The 12,581-nt window shown below is 36.0% G+C and overlaps 1 protein-coding gene across 1 annotated transcript in view; it reads right to left on the bottom strand.

Moving 5' to 3' along the window:
- The window catches only part of LOC127424469 (xenotropic and polytropic retrovirus receptor 1 homolog), a 96,525-nt gene extending 84,238 nt beyond the window's left edge, over positions 1-12,287 (bottom strand). Inside the window, exons 1-2 of the mRNA XM_051669731.1 lie at positions 11,777-12,287; positions 4,254-4,305 (exon numbers count right to left, since the gene is read on the bottom strand). Coding sequence (XP_051525691.1) covers positions 4,254-4,305; positions 11,777-11,845 — 121 coding nt within the window. The 5' untranslated portion in view covers positions 11,846-12,287. The remainder of the gene's footprint in view (positions 1-4,253; positions 4,306-11,776) is intronic.
- Positions 12,288-12,581: the final 294 nt, after the last annotated feature.

The raw sequence follows: 12,581 nt of genomic DNA, 5'->3' as shown, positions 1-12,581 counted from the left end.
CAGGTGCTTCAATTTCCCCGTTGCTCTATTTTCCACTGTTTCATTATCCATCAATCCACTTTTACTGCAGAGGAACATCAAAGTGGTTTTGTTGAAAAGAAGAGACCGCGCCACAGCTGAGTAATACTGGAAACTGTGTGAGGTTTCAACTGAATGCTGGGAAATGGAGAAAGCCATTGATTTTTGAGGATTAGTTCTGATCTGGAGGATTACAATACCATACACTGGCCAGATTATCATTAAGCTTTAAACAAGCTTAATTTTGTGGTTGATGACAAGGCCGTAACCATGTCTTGAACATTGGGTGGGGGGGGATCAAACCATATTGGGTCGTGGGTGTTGAGGTCAGATATATAATGGTCCTCTTTGGCTCTTTAAAATAGTAAAGGCGCTGAATGCAATAATTTCCTGAAATAAAGGCTTTAAATGTGCTAAATTCCCAAATTTTGATACTTTTTGATTTTAAAAGATACATGTTTTTTTAAGTTCACACAGTACAAGCACTGTGCCCGAATTGCTAGCAATTTGCCTGTTTCAGTCATCTTTTCTTTCTTTTTTTTGTGCACTGTCTTAAAGAAAAGATGAATATAATTAGAATTTATTTTCATCACTGATGTATCTGTAAAATTACATGACATCAGCTGGCTAACAAAAAGAAAATACACAAAATTATTTACTGCCCTCAAGTTGTTCCTCATTGTGTTCTAATCTATGGGTGATAACGCTCTACTTTGTGTTTTATAGATCATTTTCTTAGACAATGTCAAGTGAATTTTCTAAAAAGCTACTTCAAAAACCAGCCAGATTACCACATTCATTCAATTTCTCTACAATATACACACATTTGCTCTTTGTCTTAACCCTGATAACTGCTGAAAACGGCTTCGTTAATGTTTTCACATTCACACTTATGAATGATATACAAATCACGCACTGTACATGACATATTTTCAATTCAAAATGGCGAATTTTGCCAAATGGTAAATAGTTTGCACTCTTGGAAATTACTGTCAGTCAGTGCAACATTTCAGTCATAAAGCAGTGGGCAAGTTTAGTTAGATACTTACAGTACATCTTACATGACACTAACACTATGCTTTTTTTTTTAAACCATTATGTTATTCCTGCAACAACTTAATGACAATTAGACAGCGGAGCATAATGGACTGCAGCAGAGCAGCAACAAGGATATCAATTATTGGAGGGAACTTGTCCCCCTCAATGTATATTGTGGTTACGGCCCTGGTTGATGATATCGCAACTGTTAATCAATGGATCTCCCGCTCACATTTATATTGGAAAACTTCACAAAAATATAAAATTTACAACTTAACACAGACATACATTTGCATGATGGTTGAACATGCTGAGATGAAATCCTTTTGTCACTTGTAAGATGAACTCCAAGCAGTCATTTAGAATAAGTTTAGTTTTTCCAAAGCAATGTAGGGGGTATTCAAAAAGAATGCATTTATGTGTTCAAAAAGAGCAAAATGGAGCACAATGGATCAGACTGCAAGGGTTTCAAGACATGTTTTTTAAAAGTTGAACTACATGCCGTCTTAAAAACAAAACTCTCAAGGAAAAGAAAGTACAGCAAAATCAACAGGCAGACATTTAAAAAACTGTGCTAATGAAATGTAAGAGTGTGTCCTGTGCGAACGTTCCTATACAGTACACTTCTTATCAGGACAATGCCCCTTGAAAGAACCTAGTGTTAAGTACCAGAAGCCTTACCCCATATAACATTTACCCTACATATAAAATTGCTTGGGCATGTTTTGAACACGGAGCCCCTTGCTTTGAATGCCAAAAAACAAAAACAAAAAAAAAACTCTAAAGAAGGAAATAAAGAGTATTTTTTAGGCTGGTCAATAAGTGAAACACAATTAGAATTCAGCTCAGGTTTTCCTCCTTTCCACCCAAAACCTTTTTTAACACAATAAATCTGTTATCCTGTCAAACAGACATGCCAGCTTACCTTTCTTTACCACCTCAATGGAAGCCGACATTCCAAAAACAAGGTCAAAGTGGCCTGCCAGACACACACACCACACTCACCCAAAGTCTGACAGATATCCAGAACCACTGACTGGAAAGAACATTTCTTCTTTAGTTGACAGGAGCTTACCCATACATACACACACTAGGTCATATCCTGTGGGCTATTAGTTGTTGGTTTTTCATAGATAGACGCTAAATTGTTGGATGTCACAGAAATCCGTCTTTACTCTTATGAATGTATTGCTTCTGGTAAAATATACTGTCCTTTCTCTCATCATTTAATTGATTGTTTCATAGGACGACTTAAACTTTAATTCATACACAAACATCATATTTTGGCAAAGCATGTTTTGTCATGTAATGTAATGCCATAAAACACCTTAAAGTCAACATGGAATAACAACTGCAACCCATTTTATTTCCATGTGACATTTTTGCTTGTGAAACAGGATTTTCTAAGAAAAAAAAATAGGATGGGAATTTTATCCATTGGGAATTGATTGGATCGCAAATTCCTATCATTTTTATTATAAAAGATTATAAAGAAAAACAAATTCTTTGGAATACTCACACAAATTAAATGTGCACAATAAGATTTCATGTTGACTTCAACTGTTCCATTGGATGCATTGATCTAGAAAATGTATTTTGACTTTTATGTTGAAATTCTGGTTTAGTTCCCTGTTCCTGTTTCCTGTTAGTTTTGTAGTCCTTTGTAGTTTCTTTTCATGATTGGTTTTCCCCTGATTGTTTCCCTAGGTGTTTCTCGTTCCCTTGTTTTCCCTTGTGTATTTATCGTGCATTCCATTTGTCTCGGAAGTCGGAGCTCCGAGTTATTTTCCGAGTTCCGAGACCTGAACTGACAAATGGAACGCCCCCCGATGTCAGAATTCCTACTCAGAAAGTCGGACAAACTCAGAGGACCCCGAGTTCAGAAAGCAAGATGGCTGCGAAGAGCATCGACTGTAGTATGCTGTGGGTTTAAAGTTTTTTTTAGCACTTTTGTCTTTTTTGTGTCCAATTTAGTAAGTCGTATACACAATACTGTATTACCGTTGCCTATAGGCATGTTGCTATGATCTTGTTATGCGTGAATTACTGCATAATGTGTTGTTTATAAACTGGTACAGCTAAAATTGGCTAGATCGCTGCTGCTAACAACAACAATGGTCGCTGTTGCTACAAGAACAATGGTCAATGTTGCTACAACAACACTGCCTAACATTACAAACCGTAAAACCGTTTACACATAAACCCCGTTAATTTATATTGCAAATATACGTTGGTACTTCCATAGGGCACTGCCTTTGTTTACACCGCTGGTTTGATTAAAATGTGGTTAACATGTTTTAATACAATCAAATATGAGGAAACATTAACATACCTTCTCTGCTTTCTATCATCTTCCTCGAGGTCTCTTGGGTGAAGGGCATACTTATTTTGTAGCACTCTGTACTCCAAAAAAGCTAGTGCAATAATTACTTTCCTGGAGGCGTCCATCTTTTTTTCCAACTTGTCGTGTTATGTGTAATGGAACGCATCCAACTCGGATTTCTTGTTTTTTTTAACGGATATGACGTCAATCCGAGCCCTGAGCTCCGACTTCCGAGACAAATGGAACGCAGCATGAAGCCCTTGTTTTCCCCTGGCTTTTTGTCAGTCTTCATCTGTATTATGCTGTGCTTTGTTCCCTGTGTTTTGTTTCATTATGTTCTGAGTTACCTGGTTTACTTTTGTTTTATTAAAAAAGGCTGCATTTAGATCCTCATTCCTCTCCTGTCTCGTCACAGCGACTCTTCCCAACACATTGAAAAACAATACAGTAATAATAACCAACCACACAGTCTTTCGTCTAAGTTCATCATTAATTTCACCAGTCAAAAATTAATTTTGACACATTGAGGAAATCATAGACCAATTTAGAAGTACTGGAACAACGTCAATCATGCGTCTATTCTGTCACTTTGAGATAAAATACTTTAAAACCCAAGAACTTTGTTTATTCCTGTTCTACAGTGCCTACGAAAAACCATTTCCACGCAACACCCACCACCCTCATGCCTCAGCGGACATCTGACGTCCTGTATTAATTACAGCTATGCTAAGCTGCCCCACTGTTTTGAAAGAGATGTGGCATCACTGAAATTTACTCTATTAATAGCAGAGAGTTTGTTTTGGGGTAGTGGAGAGGAGCACAGGATGGAAAAAGGGTTTGGTCTTGATGTGTGTTCGGTAGGGAGTTTCCTTACCTTCTATGGATGGGGCCTGGTCCTGAGCCGCATACAGCATCTCCTTGAAAGCCTGTGTCAGAAAAATAGTGACGTTAATGACAAGATCACGGTACGGGTCAATGGGCTAATGGCGTACAGAGTTCTCAGTTACACTAAATTCCTTTATGATTCACAGGACCACAATAAGGTAGCTTGTCATAGCAAATATATTTTACTCTGGCCATGGCAAGGTAACTGAGGATACATCAATCATTCTAGCATGCTATGAAGGCCTTTGTGAGTGACCATTTTTTACAAGTCTGGTGGTGATGTACTAAAACTCTTTCTTGTTTCTTTAAACATACGAATACGGAATACGGTTTCCCACTTCTCATAGCATGTTTTAACCTTGCAGGTAATGTAAATTGCTGGACAATTATGTACTGTCTGTTGCCAGATTCTCTAGGCTGATAAAATGTATAACTCTATTCCAAAAGGCTTTGATAGATTGATCTCTAAGGTCATGCCAGTAATTTGAAGGATCTGATTTGATATCAGCAAGGTTCTTCTTAGTAATTAGTAATTAGTGTAGTTCCATTCATTCAAGAAGGAAGTCAGAATTTATTTAATAACTTATTTTTGACTCAGGGAGAATTTTGTGATAATGTAGCATTATGGACATTAGTCAGGGTAGACGCCATTTAGATGTATAATCCGTTTAATAGGTTCTACTGTTATGTACCTTGGTGTCAATCATTCAGCCAAAGAAACATTGCCACTTGTGTCGCTAATAATTGTGTATTTTTCACTAATTTAGATTTTGACATCATTGTTTTTTTGTGAACAAATAATGGTACATTTATAGTTTCAACAGAATTTGTACTTCATATCTTTGTTTTATTGGACAAGAAAAACTAGCTTCATACCATGTGACCCACATTTGGTTTCCAACCATTGAAAATGAGTAAAATTTAAAATGAGTAAAAGGCGTTGAATGCAATATTTTTCTGAATAAAGGCTTTAAATGCGCTACATGCCCAAATCTGGATAATTTTTGGTTTTAAAAGATACATGTTTTTTAGGTTCACACAGTACAAGACAAGCGCTGTGCCTGCATTGCTGGCAATTTGCCAGTTTCAGTCATCTTTTCTTTCTTTTTTGTGCGCTGTCTTAAAGAAAAGACTAATATAATTAGAATTTCTTTTCATCACTAATGTAATGACATGTCATCAGCTGGCTAGCAAAAAGAAAATACACAAAATTATTTACTGCCCTCAAGTTGTCCCTCATTGTGTTTTTCTCCCACTAGAATCTTAACAGAATCTTTTCTTCAAGAATCCTAAGGCTAGTCTTTTACATCCAAAAACACTTTATATTGACCATTGCAGTCAATCATTATTAAAATACCATAAAAGTAGTTTAAAACAGCTTTGTGTTGTATGCCCCCAGAAAGCTTGGAATATAGTGCACAAGTCATATGGACTACAGTATACTGCTTTGAAGTCTTTATACTGAGCCTTTAATAGTGCTTTATAGTATTGCCAAATGAGTAAATGTTAACAATTTACGCATCGAGCCACATCAAGAGCCTCATATGGGATTTAACCATATAGGGCAAATAAGATTCCATAAGATTAATAAAATGGAAGTTTGTTCTGAATCACACTCTAAAAGGATATTAAGATATCTTTAATACCTCTGGAGTTACACACACACACACACACACACAAATACAACACAATAAAATGCTTTTTCTAATGGTTGGACTCACGCCATTGGCGTATAATGCAGCAAGGGTGCGGATGTCAACTGATTTTAGTAATAGACTTTCCTATCTCTGTGTAATAATTTAATAATGACGCTGTCACCTTTCTAGGGATAGTTTTGCTCCAAAATCATAGGCAAAAGTTAATTTCATTTTGACCCCTCTATAAAACAATGAATTACTCTGTAAATATTGATGTCAATGGCATTAATTATCATTAATGTTTATCTTTCTTCATACAAAGTATTAACAAAATCAAAGATTTCAGCCAAGGAAGTTTCAGAATTATTTCTTTGACATGGACTGTACATCTACATATCCCTTGTAGCCTCATTTCCACTTGCTTTAATTTAATTCATATTCAATTAAAAATGGTGTTTACCCTGACTAAGGTTTGTAAAAGAGTGAAAAAAAAAGTATTTTAAAACACATGCATAATGTCAAAAATCCATTGCTACCACAGGAGCTATTTCAATCTGACCTGACTCTTAAAAATACTTAATGTAATCTAATGCTGTCAGGCTGACTCAGTCAAAATACATTTTTGACTTGAATGAAACCAGTTCATTTAGATGTAATCCCATTAAGCACCTTTTAGGTTACCTTAGACCTACTTCCTCAAATAAAATCAAAATATATCGGAAGTAGCTAACATGAAAACTGATCAACACTCAGGGGATGAAAATTTATCTGGGGGATTACTACACAAGCTGTCAGTGCAGGAAACTGCTCCATCAATACACAGCATAGATTGAAATGCATATCTTGACACAACAAAAGAGTAATCACAGTCAAGAACATTTATTTGCTAAGCATATAACCATATAACAAATAGCCAATCGAGCCAATAATTTTAGGGCTGTATGGATGCTTTAAAGATCTCTTTTCGCTATAAACAAATTTCACACTCAAGGTCAAAGCCTGGCCAGCGTGTCAGCCAATGAAATAAGAGAATCGTCAAGATGGCGCCATTGCCATGGTAATGATGATGGTGACAAAAAGGCAAGATGAACATCTCTGCAGAATTCAAGATATACAACCACTAACTATAAACAGACTACAGGTGCACTACACATCTAATCTTCCTCTAGAAATGTGTGTTTCAACTACTATGAGATTTGGACAGATCTGTGCGTCCAGTGAGCCTGGCAGCAGATGTCATCCCAGTGGGAGAGGGAGAGCGAGTCCTTGTGTGTTTTAGTGTGTATGTGTTTGTGTGTGTGTGTAAGTGTGTGTCAGAGCATGTGTGAAAGAACTGCAGGCCCTGAGTCAGCCAGCAAGATCCATACATCCCCGCCAGTGAGCAAAGACTACTTCCAAGAAATGTATGCATGTTCAAAACAAGCCACATATTCTATCAATGTCTAAAGGCTAAAATAAATAAATAAATAAATAAATAAATAAATAATAATAATAATAAAAACATGTATCACCACAATGTCATAGCATATTAGCTTCCTCCTGTCAGCTAACTGATAGATTTTCCCTGTTCACTTATGAGCAAATATGTGATAAATACTTGAATTAACAAAGATCACATTGCTTTAGACTATTATTGACTTATTATTGATCAGTTTATTATAAGTCAGTACTTATGGTTTTAAATCTAGCAAAATCACATGCCTCTTCAGTAAATCTAGTGTTCAATGTTTCTCAAATTGCTTCAAGACTATATATATATATATGATAAATATACAGCACTGTGCATAAACATATCAATTATGTGTTTATCAATGGTTTTATGCTTTCGGCGGCCAATAATTAACTGCACAAAATGCATTGTGGTTGGCACAAACCATATTTATCCTTAAATACAGGTATTTATGAACCCGTATATAATGTAGTCTGGCAGGGTTTTTCCTTCATTTCAAATTAATTGCCGGCCACCCAAGCTAGATTTCAGCCACTGAGGAAATTTTATGATTTTCATCTCACATTCTGGGCTTGATGCTAAATATGCTTCTCATCTGAAATGTGCATTTGCGCAGTGCGAAGCCTGGTTTTCACACAAGTATGCACTTTTAAAAAAAAAAAATGTTGAGCAAATTTTAAAAAAAATCAAGGCAATGTGATCCGGTAAAATTTTGATTTCTCTCAACAACTGTCTTGATAATGGTCCTCAGTAACATTGCTTTGCTAAGTCAATGTGAAATTGTTCACCAAATGCAAAACTTCTTATTAACAGAATTACTAATTTCTTGTTCAGCCAACTATCAATTTACAATATGAGAACTTTCATTTTGTCACCATTTCAGTTACTTTTACATGAAGTTTACTGCAATATTTGCCTCTAAAGAGAGGTAAGGTATGTCTTGCAAGTCAAAAGAGAACATACTATGTCTATGTTTGACATAGACACACAATAGACCTCTCAACCCTTATTACACAAACCTCAATAACAATCAACAAACCTCATGAGGTTAAAAGATGAGCTCTTAGCAAGACCACACAACAATTGACTAACAGTAGCAACAAAAACAACACCAACAATAAGTCGGCAAACAGCAAAAAAAATAAGCCTACAACATTAACCGCAAAATGTATTCATGTTGCAATGTATGCTGGGAACTTGCAAATCAGCAACATTGTTCAATATGAAATTGTATGTTCAGACAACTCTGTTAGGCTCATTTGGGACAACATATTTCACATTTATTTTTGGTCTTACGTGTTTATGTAGATTCAAAATAATTCACATTTCGTAGTATCTGTGACTCAAAATCCCCCATATGCTGAGTAAAAATCATTTTACAATGTGGCACGAGCCATCACATAACCCCGACATTCTAAACAGTACTGAAAAGGAAAAGAGACAACACTGTGCCATGCGCCAAAATTAAGGTTTTTACACATCATCACCCTTGCTAAAATGTAACGAGATTTTACACAGTTGTACAGTTTCTGTCCGCTGGCTGGTGTACTGTAATTGTTTCCACTCATAACATACTACTGTACTGGCCTTTCTGAATATTTATTGTGACTGCACTATTGACAGTCATAATTTCTGTAGGTGTCTTTGGCATTTATAGTAAATGATTGAGGTGATTACAACAGCCATAATACACAGAAATCTTTTCAGCTGCCCACACCTTTACACCTTTTCTACATCCATCTCTCCTCACTGAGATGTTACAATAGCTGCATAAACACTGAATCATTCCCTCTTTCTCTGATTGTTTAGCGATCTGTAAATCTTTCGCAATTTGTCTCTCACTTTCTGTCTCTCTGTCTCTTTTGTAACATGTTACAGCTATTTAATAAGCAGGACAGGAAGTGTGAGACCTCATTAATTTATCACTCAATCAGTTTGTCAATTTATCATCGGGGGAATTAAGCATTTTATCAAACATCTTTCACCCTTTCTTTACTGCATGCATCTTTCCACAGCACTGTAGCGTGTAGATGTGACCGCTCATTCAAAATCACTTTCAAGACTGAGATTTCATAACATAAGACGATATATGAATCAAACATAAAACAATAATCATCATTCAAAGTTCTGAAGAAAGGACCAGCAAAGGAACTTTGGCGTATTCTTTTGAAGTTCATGCTTTATAATGCTGCTAAAGCCTGTTTATGGACTCTTTTTATTGTGTAGAGCCTGAGGGGCTTCTTCCCATTGACTTCACACTGTCAGCCACAAAAGGTAAGGCAATAGATGAGCCGAGACCGAGTCTGTCCAGCAATCATGGCTTACCTGCCCACAGAGGGACTTCAACAAGCAAACATTAATAATCTCTGCTTTTCTTCAGGAAACATTCTGCTGTCTGTAGTGCAGCAATGGGTCAGACTGTATTAAATATAGCTGACCACAATGATTTACATGTCTTAACCTTGCCAATTAAGCGCAAATCAAAGCCTAGACTCCCACTTCTCTACAGTCTATCACTACATATAAAGAACAGAGTAAGATAAGGTTGTACAGTGCTGGAAAGGATATTGCTAATCATCAATCTGTGTCACGCATACAGCAATTAGATCCATGCAAAATTCCCAGATATTGGCAAATGATGAGATGATCATTATGAACTGAACAATTTTCTGTGTATTCAAGCGCCCTTCGTCCTGCTCTTGGCAGATCAAGCTGGAATCTTACTGCAGTCCATTTTTTAAATTAAAATAGGCATATGCAGACAATCACTGAGGTTCGACAGGGAAATATGTGAAGTCCCTATAAAGACGACGGAATAAAGCTTATCGAGATTGTTCGAATAATCTTAAACAAAGCAGATTCAACAGCTACTGAGACAGTATGTAACTGTTACACCTAAGAATATCTGCAACAGATGAACAGTAGTGTTTTGAGCACACTGATATTCTATTTATATCTATATCAATGGAATATATACAGTATAGTGATAGATAGATAGATAGATAGATAGATTTTCAGTCCAAATGTCAACAAAAAAACAACATAAGACAAAATTAAGATAACAGAAATGTATACAAATTGTAATAATTTGACATCTAAAAATAATAATAATAATAATAATAATAATAAATCTCTTTGCATTTATTAACTCTGAATTATCTCAAGTAATTTTAATTAAGGAGGTTTTTCTTAATTATCTTTATTGTATTCTGCAGAAGCTGATGCTTAGGGCATGTTACATTTAGAGATATATATACCATGAATCTCTCCACGTCCAGACCTCTTTCCTTTGTTCATATTTCATAAAACAAATCATGGAAACCTTGGAAACCACAGATTACAGCCATGTTAAACCCTCTGTCTATACAGTTATACAACATAAAAAGAGTGCATTTTAAACTTATATTTTATTAACTTATTTTATTATTATCTTTTAATGCCAATAAAAAGCAAAAACATTTTAAGAAATATGTTTAAAGAAATATAAGAAAGAAGGTGACAAGAATATATCTAAACAGCTATCTGGACTCTGGGTTTGACAGATAGAACATTCTGTTGGATAAACCGATGCCTTAAAATTTCATTATTAAAAAAGGAAGAAAGTAAAAGCTTTCTCAGGAGAAATAGGCTACTCTGTGCTCCCACACACAGAAAAGTAGACAAAGTGGGCGAGCAAACTAATTATTCATCAGATCTTATAATGCCCTTTCTTGTTTAATCATAAAAATAAAACAACACCATCATCTGAGGAACAGTTAAGCTGAGTTTACTTATTATGACTTTACAATTTTGAATGATGAATTTGAGGTGATTTCTCCCCCTTTTTTTTTTTTTTTTTCTGCCAAAGGGGCAGGCAGGTGTTTGGCTGCGCTCCAGACACAGTGATGACAGTGAGAGTGACAAGACGGCAGGCGAGAATGAGTTTGAACAGGTCCCGAAATTAATCTAGGACAAATATAAACTGTCCACTGAAACAGGACAAATAATTTATTTATTTTGCGTTTTTGGATGTATAAGCTGCTTAAGCCACTGACCCTCATTAATGTCGGAGCACGTGGACACAAATAAACAAATTCGAATGTTTTCACAGAGGACTTAACATGTGATTCGTTACAGAATATGCACTTATTATTGAATTATTTTATCGAAATAACCCTTGTTTCATCATAATATTTGATTTTAAAAAATGCATTAGCCTACATTGCTTAAATTGCCTAATTCGCATTACCGCAAACCATATTTCATTCCTTTTGCATAATAAATGTTACATTTACAAACTATTCAAATAAATTGATCAGCTGAAGTTTAGTTCATTGTATCTGTATACTGGTAGTACTTTTAACAGATTCGCTTCACAATCTCTGGGATGCAATTAACAAAATGCAGCATCGGAAAATCATAAATAAAGCTCGGCCTTCTTCTTACCTCATATTGAATATATTGTTTCCTCCATTCTGGAGTAATATGGGCAGACAGGTGCTCCGCAAACTTCATGCTGGCGGAGCAGTTATCCACAGCCGGTCTATAATAATATCCTCGGGTCCAAGTCGGGCAGCGTCTTCTTGGGGGCTTATGTTATTTCTGTCAGTAAGTTACGCAGCCGCTCTTCCTAAATCCCGTCCCGTCTGTTACAGTCCACTATTTCCCGTTGCCACATATTAGCCAGTTGAAAGTGAAACGCGCAACAAAAAGGGACTAAAAGTAACCTTCTCCTGTCCGAAACAGGTGACTGAATTACATACAGCGCTAAAGCCCAGGACCGGGCGTCTCTGCCTGTGAGTGACTTTCTCTCTCGCGACTCTCCGAACGCTTGTAAAGTAGTTGCTGCTGTCCGCCATCAGCGCGCGCTCGGTGAAAGACGTATATGTGCGTCACAGCGCACCGAGAGGCGCGTATAGAAATAGCTGTTTGCGATCACCGTTTGCATTTGGTAAAAACTTTTTATATGAGTAAATTAAGAAGTGCAAGCCTTGTTTTATTATATATGTTTTATTTAGATTTGATATCTGCTAATAGCAAAGCTGTAAAAAATATTAATTAATCTTTTCAACAGGTATAATCTTGTAATTTTGCATTATTTTATTTTACTGTTCTTGTTTATAAAAATCAATGAAAATTTGATTATAAAAGAAATAGCTGTTTTTGTCTGGTCAAGACAGATTTGCATCAATTTGTCAGCCAAAAGGAAACCAGTGGCCTAACAGTATGCTACCGGTAAGTGTAAATGTAT

Source organism: Myxocyprinus asiaticus, chromosome 33 (assembly GCF_019703515.2).
Source record: "Myxocyprinus asiaticus isolate MX2 ecotype Aquarium Trade chromosome 33, UBuf_Myxa_2, whole genome shotgun sequence".
NCBI classification, from domain to species: Eukaryota; Metazoa; Chordata; class Actinopteri; order Cypriniformes; family Catostomidae; genus Myxocyprinus; species Myxocyprinus asiaticus.
Note: the sequence above shows the minus strand (reverse complement) of the source record. Positions and strands in the feature narration are given on the sequence as shown.